The 12,166-nt window shown below is 40.7% G+C and overlaps 1 protein-coding gene across 2 annotated transcripts in view; it reads left to right on the top strand.

The window, feature by feature from the left end:
- ATL2 (atlastin GTPase 2) overlaps positions 1-12,166 on the top strand; it is a 74,743-nt gene that overhangs the window by 51,329 nt on the left and 11,248 nt on the right. For both annotated transcript variants that reach the window (XM_018573210.1, XM_018573206.1), the window contains exons 5-11: positions 2,072-2,122; positions 3,420-3,476; positions 4,393-4,485; positions 4,783-4,921; positions 7,271-7,398; positions 11,165-11,221; positions 11,303-11,374. In XM_018573210.1, the coding sequence (XP_018428712.1) occupies positions 2,072-2,122; positions 3,420-3,476; positions 4,393-4,485; positions 4,783-4,921; positions 7,271-7,398; positions 11,165-11,221; positions 11,303-11,374 (597 nt within the window). The remainder of the gene's footprint in view (positions 1-2,071; positions 2,123-3,419; positions 3,477-4,392; positions 4,486-4,782; positions 4,922-7,270; positions 7,399-11,164; positions 11,222-11,302; positions 11,375-12,166) is intronic.

Below are 12,166 nucleotides of genomic sequence, written 5' to 3'. Positions count from 1 at the left end.
GTTTTCTTGTCTATGAGCAGAGACCAAGTGCTGTGTCATGATTATCAAGAAGGCCTTGTCTACATAGATTTCACAATATGTAAGAGCAGTGCAGTATAAAGAAAGATTTTACATAGCATTTATAAAGCATCTTGATACATTTAAAGCAACTTTCAGGTCAAGTTTGGGGATGTTAAAGAATATTATGGGAACGCTGGCAGTCACTTTAAACAAACAAATCTCAGCACTGCTTGAAACTTGTGTAAAGCCTGTGAATCCTGCTAGCAGCTTCTTTAATGTGACGGCTAACACTCCCATTGTGGTCTGTGCTTAAAAGAGAACTATGAGGTGAGTGCTTTTCACTCACCTCATAGTTCTAGCCGACCTGTGACAATGAGACTGTCGCAGGTCGGCTCAGTTTTAGGGTGACGGGAGGACGCTAGTTTGTGTCCTCCCATTACCCCAAGGAGAACTATGGGGAAAAGCCCTGAAAACATAGTTCTCCTTTAACATCCCCACACTGGAAGCGAAGGTTGCTTTAATGGCTTTAGGAAAGCTGTGTGAAGCTTGCAGAAACCTTTTACAATGCTTTCTACAAATTTGCTGTATGCATTTGGACAAGCTTACTGCCATCATTCACAACTTTATTTCATTTATTTTTTTTCTCTGCATGCTAGACTTTAATTGCTTGTTTCCTTGCATGTTAAGTGAAATGACACATGTGCCTCTATGGCCACAGTCACACAGACACTAAAAGGGGCACTTGGCAGGCATTTTCAACAAACTTCTGAAGTAGCTGAAAGACTCGGGGTTCGTTCACACCATATGCAGTGCGTTCCGGTCCGATTCTGGCCGGAACGCACTGCATCGTATTGCGGCCGGCTCACTTTTTTTTGTGGGGCTGGAGGGGGTGTGGCAGGCCATTGAAGTGAATGGCACCGTAGCCACGACCTCTGGCCGCAATGCGTTTGCCTGCACGGGATCGCAGGGCACATTGTGCCTGTGGTCCGGTGCGATAAAAATGCTGCAAGCACTATTTTGATCGCACCGTGCGGGCGATCACATTGCGGCTGGAGGGCGTGGCTACGGTGCCATTCACTTCATCTATTTGGCAGTATTATATACTAATTTTTTTGATTTTCATGAACGGTTTTGGTACAAACATTTTATTGTGTTTTTATAGTGAGCTGGTTTGCATGGTACACGTTATAGCAATTTTTTGCACTTTAGGAAATTTTTAGCTGCGCTCATTCTGTGATTGAGTTAATGCTTGTTATGTAACTAATACATAACAAGGCCCTCTCTCTTTGATTAGGTCTGGGGTTATTGGACCTTTTCTCCCCACACAATAGTGGAATCCCCTTTTGTAATGTGTTTTGCTGTAATCTGGCTCTCACTGAATTTAAACTTTTATTGGTCTCCCCGTATATGTGTTTATTCCACACTATGTGGGGAATTTATCAGAACTGGAGAAGACAGAATCTGGAGCAGATGTGCATGGCAACCAATCAGCTTCTCTTTCATTTTCAGATCTTAATGAACAAACTGGAGAGAGAAGCTGATTTGGTTGCCATGCACAGCTGCTTCAGTTCTTCTCTGCTTCAGTTTTGACAAAATCCCCTCTGTCTTTTACTGAAAGAAAATGTGGGCTCTTTTGTCTTTGGGATTCAAAATTGTGTTTTATACCCATCTCATTTTGACACTGTCGATCTGATACACATTGGTGCCCCTGTCTGCTCCCTCTTGCCTTTTACTTTTGTTTTTGCTGCCTCTTTTGTTGTAGCACTGTTGTTACTTGTACAATATTATGTAATAAGTTATCCATCCATGACTACTTAAGAACGTCTTTCCATGACAATATCTTTTTGCTTGTCGCAAGATCTTCATGTGTCCTTACAACAATGGTCACAGTAATAGGAAAAGTAGAGACTCTTTATAAGAGGTTTATTAGGTGCTTAGTCTAAGACCTTTGGAATTCTTTATCCAGACATACTAATAAACTCTTGAAGCGAAGCAAAGTTTATCTAGCAATTATAAACTAACTTCTTTGTTACTCAAGATAAAAAAAGAGTGATATGTATTTGTATTGCAGGTATATAATTTGTCACAGAATATTCAAGAAGATGATCTGCAGCATTTACAGGTATATATTGTGAGATGACTGTAGGATGGGCAGCCTCAGTTTGTTATTATTAGAGCTCATTCAAGCTGTAATAAGAGCACGCATTCTTATTAGAGCGCACGCAACAAGGCGCACTCATTGTTATGCATTGTTTTAAGGCAGCCCATTAATTTTGCACTTGAAAAATCTCATGCTCAAGTCCTAAACTCTTTCCTTGTTATGCTTCATGCTGGACTTCATGCTTGTTTCTGCATATAATTTGTAATAATACCGTATATGTAAATGGGTAGATCAATACCAATTTGCTCATATTAAAGCAAAATGTCTGATTGAAAAAAACCGTTCCCTTTAATTCCCATGAATGTACCATAGAATATCTCTGGTCAGTTGCTAGTTAACACTTTTTTCTAAGTTAAGAAAAAAAAAAAAAACATTCTTATTGTTGTCAGGAATTTTATACACTGTATTTTGGTTTTGAGTTTCCTTCATACCTTTTACAATTAGAATGTTGCAAGGAATGTTTGATGCTGCACTGCAGGGTGACCACTTGATGTGACTCATTGTCTAGCTACTCTACTTCCTGTCATTACACCTGAAGCTTTTGTGCAAAGGGTTCAGTCTGAGGGGTGAAAAATCTGGTTTTCTTCAAAACAACAAACAGGGCTCTCTGTATTGCGCTATACATCGCAGTGATACTCCACACCGCAGCCTGTGTGGGTGGGTCGGTCCACTGATGACCGCTATTATTTTACAGGGGACTGCCAGGAGAACCCTTATGATATAAGTTCATGGTCGCTAAAGATACCATGAGCTTATAGCAGAAGGGTGAAAGCCACCTGCAAGCGGTTGTGTTCTGCCGTAAGCCTTACATCAGTGGCAGCAAAAGGGTTAGGTCCATACTGCTGATTTTACAATGAAGACTGTAAATGCGATTTTTAGGTTTTATAGGACAGAATTTTAAATTTAGGAAAGCCAAATGATACTGCCCTCTGGAGAGTAATTTGTACATTTTGGGAAAAGGACTGAATAGGCAAAACAGAAGTAAATAATACCTTTTTTAGAATGCAGTGTATAACCAAAACGATATGTATTTGTGTAAAAGACAATGTTATCGGGCATATTGTTTGCTGCATCTAGTGCTACTCGAGATTAATTGGCAGCGTATTGATTTAACACTCTTTTGGCATCTAATTGTCTTATAAATATTTGATGAGACGCAAACTCTTATGCTGTAAAAGCTCTCATTTCCTGACTTAGCCAGGGAATAATCTGAATGGTGTGCATTTGGTTTCACAAAACTAACTGTACGATTTTCTAGCTTTTTACAGAGTATGGACGTCTGGCAATGGAAGAAATCTACAAAAAGCCCTTTCAGGTAAATTATACAATCGTACTAACAAGTTGGGTGATAGAAATAGCTGCTTTGTGTGCTGGATTAACATCAGAATGTAATCCATTGCTGGTATATGGAGATAATATAACATTGTGACAGTTTACACTGTGGCTTAACAGAGATCACATGGAGATCAGTGGATGATACAAGTATATAATTTGGGTGAGAACATTTCATTCAATTTACCTTTGCCATCTAAATATGGGATAAGCTGGTACTTTTTGTCACTTATCTTCATTATGAACTGAAACATGCATGAACATTTGGTGAGAGTCCAATCAATCAATCAATCAAATTTACTCGTCACTATTATTATGATAGGTTAGAAAATGTCTTGAAGCTGACCATGTACCCAGTAGATGGTTCCCCATATCCTATCTTCTTCTGCAAACTTTGAGGTGGTATGCTGAGAGTAGAAGGATACTTCCTCCAAGGAAGATATCTGGATCAGTGGACATAAGTAACTATTGTACATGATTACACTACCCTTCCCAAATCTATACACCTCTATGACCTGGAGTTTACACTTGACAGCCATGTACCTATTTAAACGCAATGTACAGGCACCTGGATGTGCATGTATATACTTGCATCTGCTTTTAGTGTCCCTACTTTGCTGAGTGTTTTAATTGAGCAAGGCATGAGCCCTTGCTCCATATGTTTTTGACTGCCAATTAACTGATAGGATGCCTCATTGGCCAAAAGGAATCTGTGGGAGTGATCTGCAAAGCTTTGCCCAATCAGAGTGGCATGACATTTGGGCAGATCAGAGGGACTGAAAGCAACTGTCGGTATGTGCAGACACCTCTAGATAGTTTGTTTGGTCTTTTATAGGTATGCCATATTAAGCTTTGTGTCATTGTGTGTGTAGTTCATATATATGTATCTGTCATTACAGACCCTCATGTTTTTGATCAGAGATTGGAGTTATCCTTATGAACATCAGTATGGCTTGGAAGGTGGAAATCTCTTTCTAGAAAAGCGATTACAGGTAACAAATGGAGGAAAAGTAGCTTGCATGTGAACCTAAACCTTCAGCTAGACATGGGATTTTTACAGTTTCCCGTAACAACATACCCTCAACATCTGCCTTGACTTAGTTCATGGTGATTGGATTAATGTTGCCTTTCGTACCTGTGTGGATATAGCCCCTTTGTGGCCTGTTGTGATATTTCCATATCACACCAGACAACTTTGGTGGCCTGTTGTGATATGAAAATAGCCGCGAGATCTTTTTTTTTTCCCCCAGTCCACTAAATGAGAATCTGTATTTCCTTTTGACCAACAGGTAAAACAGAACCAGCACGAAGAGCTGCAGAATGTCAGAAAACACATACACTCTTGTTTTACTAACATCAGCTGTTTTCTTCTGCCTCATCCTGGTCTTAAAGTTGCTACCAACCCCTATTTTGATGGTAAATTAATAGGTGAGTGGTTTATGTCATTCTTTGTAGAAAGACTCTTCTCGATGTATAGGGACAGTGAGATACCCAAATACTCTCTCAGGTCTTTGGTTTTCATGCTGTTAACCTACAGTGTACAAAGTCCCCATTTTTATATTCCTTCTAACAGACATAGAAAATATATTTGTTTGTTGCCAGAACATTAAAGCCCAACTTAAGGTAAATTTTGTTTTTAGTTTTGAATAGATTTTGGGGTTGGAAACTTTAAGGTTTTTATTATGCTGTGTGATTCCATAGGGGTGATAAGTATCACACACGATGACCCACAGCCACATGAATTCTTAATGAGATCATCCCCACCAGCACACCTTCCTCTTGTGCATGGTACCACTATTAAGGCCTCTGCCTTCTCCAAATGTTGAACCTCTAGATAACTGTTTTTCTAATGAACTCATTTCCCTACACTTCAGTAAGGTTTGCTGGTAAATACTTTTTTCTCTTTGATGCATTGAAGGATACGGCTCTTCTTTGGGTGATCACTAGCTGGGTATTGCCTCAAGATGCATTTAAAAACAAAAGACAGCTCAGGAGATGGCCCCTGTTGGTGGCCAAAACCCCATCCACAGCTGTGATTGGCCTAGTATATGTAAGTTATTACATGGAAATTTCCTGTTTGATTTTTTTTTCTCTTCAGTCAAGTCACTGGCTGGGTGACAGTCCAGATAATATAGATCTTAGTAGTTTTACCAGGTGTCCAGGTTCGGCTGCGACATCCCAGTTTTCTTATGGGGAACCTGTGGGGCTTTGTTCCTGGAGTAATGCACATGACCGTCCAACCTGATGGCCTATCACAGTGTCCTTACATGCCTGCAGCAACTCTGCTCTGGCTAGTGGTGGTCTGCAGTGACCATTGCAGATGGCTGTGGCTCCTTGCAAGTTGTTGTTGAAGGTGCAGTAAGTAGTGCTCAACCTGCCTCCCCCTTTTGGAATACACTTAAAATAGTAGATTATCCTCCTGTGGTGTTCAGCCGACCAGTATCTTTTGGGACGCATAAGCTGAAGCGCTTTGAAAAAGTTTCCCCTTGCATCTACTATTTTTATGATTTTTATCTATAAGGAGTTGCAGCGATCATCTGTCATTTGATTTGTCATGGCAGTTTTTGGCGTGTTATCCCTTTCAGCACGGGCTTACTAAGACAGTGGGCATCTCCACCTGTTGTAGATTCTCTAGTTTCCCCTCTACACAAGGCTATGGGGTTTTTTTTGGTTGAGGATGCTCCTTCCTTTAAAGATCTTACAGATAGGAAGACGGAGGCATGTACAGGCCTTGTAAGATTTACCATGGTTTGTCAAAGATGTATTTTGCATAGTGTGAATCCCTTGGGATATACCCTCATTCTTTCTCAGTTGCCCAATTCCTGGCCTTTATCCAACATTGAGTGGAACAGCTGCTTTCCTTGAGCACAATTTTAGGTCAGGTCTCATTGTTGTCAGCTATGTTCCAATGTTAGGTCCGATTTCAGTGTTGGCAGCTTTGTTCCAATGTCCACTAGCATCTCTGCCACTTGTCCACATCTCCAACTAGGGAGGTACGTATGTCGCCCACTATTGTCCATTTGGGTGGATGGATCCAGGTATTGGGAGGGAGGGAGGAAGCTTCTACACAGGATATGCCCTATGGTGTCCCCAGACCAATGAGCAGATCCTAATGAAATGCCCTCAAAGTTTTTCTGCTCAAAGAGCTGAACTGGAAGCAGTGAGAGAATGGTGGCTAGCTGAATGATCCTGACCACAATTCCTACCCCTACTGAACCTCTCCAATTCCCTTAATTGTAATTGGAATGTCTGTATATCCCTATTTGTAAATAAACCCAACACTTATTTAAGATTCAGTTGTTCATCAGTAATTTAAGGCACCCCCCAAAGCAGAGCACATTCTACATATAACTACGTGTTGTCATTTTCATTGCTTTGCCATGTCATTGAGTTGTCTGCAGCTGTGGAGGTCATTTTGGCACCAGCAGGGGTCTGGATTGTCGTTTTTGTTTTTCAGTGCACCTTGAATTTTTCTCCTGCGGGTGGTGATATACCCAGTCATTGGTTGTCTAAAGCAGACCTTTTGTCCTCCAGTAAACCCATAGAAAAGGATTTTACAGGGAGTAAGATCTCCTGAATTTGAGCTCAGACAGGAATAAATAAGCGAAAGATTCTCGTTCACTCTGTCAAAAAAATGGGCTTTAAATATCAAAAAACATTTATGTGGCTTCTAGAGAGTCCAACCCAAGTTTCTTTCCTGTTGCTGCCAATATTTGCACATTTTCATCTAATCTAATTCCATGTATGTAATTCCTGTGAAATCTTTATCCACTTTAGACATAGATGATGAGTTCAAAAAGGAGCTTCAAAATCTAGTTCCTTTAATACTTTCACCTGAGTACTTGATAGAAAAAGAAATTGGTGGCAACAAGGTGACTTGTCGAGATCTGTTGGAATATTTTAAGGTAAGTTTGCCTGATTGTGATATAATATGGCTTTGTTGGACTGAAACAGTGATCTTAGGGCTGCAACAACTAATTGATTAAAATCGATGACGAGAATCGTTGGCAATGACTATCATTATCGATTAGTTGCTTTTAAATTAGTTGCAGCCGCTGCTCTGCTCATCAGCTCTCCTCCCCGCTGGCTGCAGCGGTCTCTGTCCTTTTCAATCCCCGCCTGTGTCGGCAGAGGCAGCGGGGACACAGACCACTGCAGCCAGAACCAGCGGGCAGCAGAGACCGCTGTGACTCTGCAAAACTGCTGCCCCCCCCCCCAGCAGCTGTTCCGTGTTTCCTATTCCCCAGCCTGTTCTTCCTCAGCCCCGCCCCTGTTCAGCCGTTTTGGCCCCACCCCCGGCTCAGCTGCGTTGGCCCCGCCCCGTTCAGCCGCTTTGGCCCCGCCCTTGTGCTTCTGTTGCAACTAGAGGCTGGGAGCCATACCCAGCCTGCTTTTGGATAATCAGCAGATGAGGACCTGATGGATAACTTCATGTCTCTCCTCTGCTGATTGACAGCAGGCAGTGGGCTGGTGCAATAGCCACCCTGCTATTGGCTATTGCAATTTGAAATATCCAATAGCAGGCTGGCTATTGCTCCCAGCAATAAAGTTAAAAAGATAGTTAAACTAGTTAAATAAACTAAAATTAAAAAAAGACTAAAGTAAAACAAAAATTAAATAGATAAAAATTAAAATGCAAAAACAAAAAAAAGTTAAATAAACTAAAATTAAAAATAGAAAACAATTTTTTGGGGTTTTAAATATATTGGCTTAGTTTTACAATTCACATTATTTTAAATCCATGAAACTAATTAAAATGTCTAATATACATACATTTATTAAAAGACAAATATCTAGATATATAACAAAAACGGGAGTATTGCGGTATGCAATAATACCTTCCATACTGCAATACTCCGTTTTTTTCTTTTTACTTCTATCTTGTGTACTGGACTAATACAGCTTATCCATTTACATATACATGTGTAAAAGTCATTTTCAGTTTCGGCCTGACAAATGTTGCTGCAGGAGGTGCGTTGTGGTGCCATGCATTCAATGCATCCCAAATGCACCTGTCCGCAGTGTGATTGCCTGCACTGGAATGCGCGGTACTGCAATGCCCTGCGTTCCAGTGCAATTGCATACAATGTGCATACCATTTTATTCTGAATTAAACTTTGTCTGTAAAGCTACATTTTGTGTATTTTTTTTTGTATTCTATCCAATTAATCGAAGTTAATCGGCTAACTAATCGATTATGAAAATAATCGTTGGCTGCAGCCTTAGTTGATTGATTATTATTAATTAGCAATATTGAGCAAGCATAGGAACTGCAAGAATAGATGTGACGCACATTGCGATTATTATGGAGTGAAAAAAATGTATGCGGTCTGTAATGGTCTGAGTCTTGTAGATAAAGAGCAAAACAAATGACAAACGCACTCAACAATTCGTCACCAGTTATACAGTAGTGCACAAGTATACTTGTAGATAAAGAGGACACACACAGGTGGACAGACCTTATCTAAGAAAAAAGAATTCAATTGAAACTAGGATAAACCTTCATATGAAAAGTTGTGAGAAGTCCCTGTCAAATAAAAATCATATACATCCTATGATTGGGTGGTTTGATTTGGATGTGGCTATGTCAATGCAAATAACAATGGTGCAGATAAATTGCCATATTATAAGTAGGTGCCAAATACAACTAGGGTGTGAGTACCTAAATACAGTATATTACCAAAAGTATTGGGACACCCCTCCAAATCATTGGATTCAGGTGTTCTGTGAAATTTCCTTGCTACTAAATATTCAACTGTCAGTGGTATTTTAACAAAGTGGAAGCAACTGGGAACAACAGCAACTCAGCCACAAAGTGGTAGGCCACGTAAAATGACAGAGCTGGGTCAGCGCATGCTGAAGTGCGCAGAAGACGCCGTCTGCAGAGTCAATAGCTACAGACCGCCAAACCTCATGTGGCCTTCAGATTGGCACAACAACAGGGCGTAGAGAGCTTCATGGAACGGGTTTCTATTGCAGAGCAGCGGCATCCAAACCTTACATCACCAAGTGCAATGCAAAGCGTCGGATGCAGTGTTGTAAAGCACGCCGCCACTGGACTCTAGGGAAGTGGAGACGTGTTTTCTGGAGTGACAAATCGCGCTTCCCTGTCTGGCAATCCGATGGACATGTCTGGGTTTAGCTGTTGCCAGGAGAACGGTACTTGCCTGACCGCATTGTGCCAAGTGTAAAGTTTGGTGGAGAGGGGATTATGGTGTGGGGTTGTTTTTCAGGGGTTGGGCTTGGCCCCTGAGGTCCAGTGAAGGGAATTCTTAAGGCATCAGCATACCAAGACATTTTGGACAATTTAATGCTCCCAACTTCATGGGAACAGTTTGGGGATGGCCCCTTCCTGTTCCAACATGACTGCGCACCAGTGCACAAAGCAAGGTCCATAAAGACATGGATGAGCGAGTTTGGGGCGGAGGAACTTGATTGGCCTGCACAGAGTCCTGACCTCAACCCGATAGAACATCTTTGGGATGAATTAGAGCGGAGACTGCGAGCCAGGCCTTCTCGTCCAACATTAGTTTTACAATTTACATTATTTTAAATCCATGAAACTAATTAAAATGTCTAATATACATACATTTATTAAAAGACAAATATCTAGATATATAACAAAAACGGGAGTATTGCGGTATGCAATAATACCTTTCATACTGCAATACTCCGTTTTTTTTCTTTTTACTTCTATCTTGTGTACTGGACTAATACAGCTTATCCATTTACATTGTGAGTACCTGACCTCACAAATGCGCTTCTGGAAGAATGGTCAAACATTCCCATAGACACACTCCTAAACCTTGTGGACGCCTTCCCAGAAGAGTTGAAGCTGTTATAGCGGCAAAGGGTGGGCCAACTCAATATTGAACCCTACGGACTAAGACTGGGATGCCATTAGAGTTCATGTGTGTGTAAAGCAGGTGTCCCAATACTTTTGGTAATTTAGGGTCCATTAGATTATGTAGCAATGTGTACCTGGGGACAGGGAACTTACAGGGGGAGAGCAATGTGATGACCTCATACGTGCACAGATGGCATTACAATGCCCATTCAAATAGCTGGAGTGTATTTTCAAACAAGGTTTGCTGTTTTGTTAAATCTGAAGAATCGGGCTGTGCTTCCTGCATTTGTGAATCACAAAACTGTCTGTTCTGGAATTATAAATCCATTTGCAGGTAAAACAGTTTTATATGCATTTCAACTATGTACTTATCTGCTGGCCTAGGGTTTAGCTATGTTTAAGACTTGGGTTTGGGGTTAGCTTTGTTTTGGGGGCTGATTTTTTTAATTGCCCAGCCTATAGCTTGGCAAATGATGTTCACACAGCATTCTTGTCCCTAGATAGAGACGAGGAGCACAGGAAATTTCTATGCTCCATCTAGTGGCAGTAATGCCCTGAAAAACTGTGTTTGCCCAGCTATATGAGCGAATGTTTTGAGTCTGCTGTGTGTTTTAGCATGATAAATGGAAATCTCTGGTCTGAATTCTTAGGCCAAAACTACAAAAATGTATCCAACTACCAATGATGTATCTTATTTGTATGTTTTATAGGTAAAAGTAGGTCTCCTTGTTTGTTATTTAATAATATGAAAAAAGTTAAAGCATTGATTAGATCATTTTATCATTTCCAGTTCTTATGCTGGATGATCTTTATTTCTCTTCCAGGCATACATTAAAATCTATCAAGGTGAGGAGCTCCCTCATCCCAAGTCTATGCTTCAGGTATTCATCAACCCTTGTTCTGTATTTTGTATGTGTGTGTTCTTTTTGTTTTGTTTTTGGGCTAACTGTATTATTTTACAGGCGACTGCAGAAGCGAATAACCTGGCTGCTGTTGCTGGAGCCAAAGACACGTATAGCAAATGCATGGAGCAGGTGAGGTTTTTACTTCCTAGAAACCATTTTAAGATATTTTTAGTCTTATTGGCATGTGCCCCACTTATCACTGAAGAAAAAAAATCTATCAAAGGGAAACTTTAATGTGATGGGCAGCTACCCTGCCTAATGTCAGATCAAGAAGGAGCTGGGGCCAAAACTCTTTACATGCATATAAATTCAGCTGCCTCAATGTCCGGAGCTGCTGACTCTTAGTTTATTACGTAAAAAATTCTGTACTTTTGCTTTTCTCACAATTTGCTCAGCCTGCATGACCTATGTTATGGGGTATGTGCGAACTGTTGTATTTATGATGTTTTGGAAATACTCCTCATGGATTGTCCTCAACCATAGTACTGTAATGATCACAAACCCCAACCTCAACGCTGCAAATGAGTTCATCCAAAACATTAAGTAACAATGGCCAGAAGTCTTCTATTGATTCCATATTTTGGATTTCTGCTGCATTCTTGGTTTCAGTAGCTGGCAGAGGATGATGTGCACTAATGTTGCTTCTTACAACATGCAAATAGATTGATAAGCTAACAGATGTTGGCAGTGCAAAGCTTTTTCCTATTGAAGTATTTGCGCACTAGAGTTTATCTCCATGTGCAGCATTGATGGGACCACTGTGTAGGGGTAGTGTCAGACTGCAAGAGACCCAGACCGACTGCCGGATTCTGATGTCAGATTCTTCTTAAAGTAACACTGCATGTCTCACTTTTTCTAGATCAGCTTATTACCTTTTTGGAGCAAGTAAAAAGCTCATAGTTGGGGTAAACCACAGCACTT

Source organism: Nanorana parkeri, unplaced genomic scaffold (assembly GCF_000935625.1).
Source record: "Nanorana parkeri isolate BGI_ZX_2015 unplaced genomic scaffold, ASM93562v1 scaffold46, whole genome shotgun sequence".
NCBI lineage: Eukaryota > Metazoa > Chordata > Amphibia > Anura > Dicroglossidae > Nanorana > Nanorana parkeri.
The sequence above is the reverse complement of the archived record's forward strand: the minus strand, read 5'-3'. Positions and strand labels throughout refer to the sequence as shown.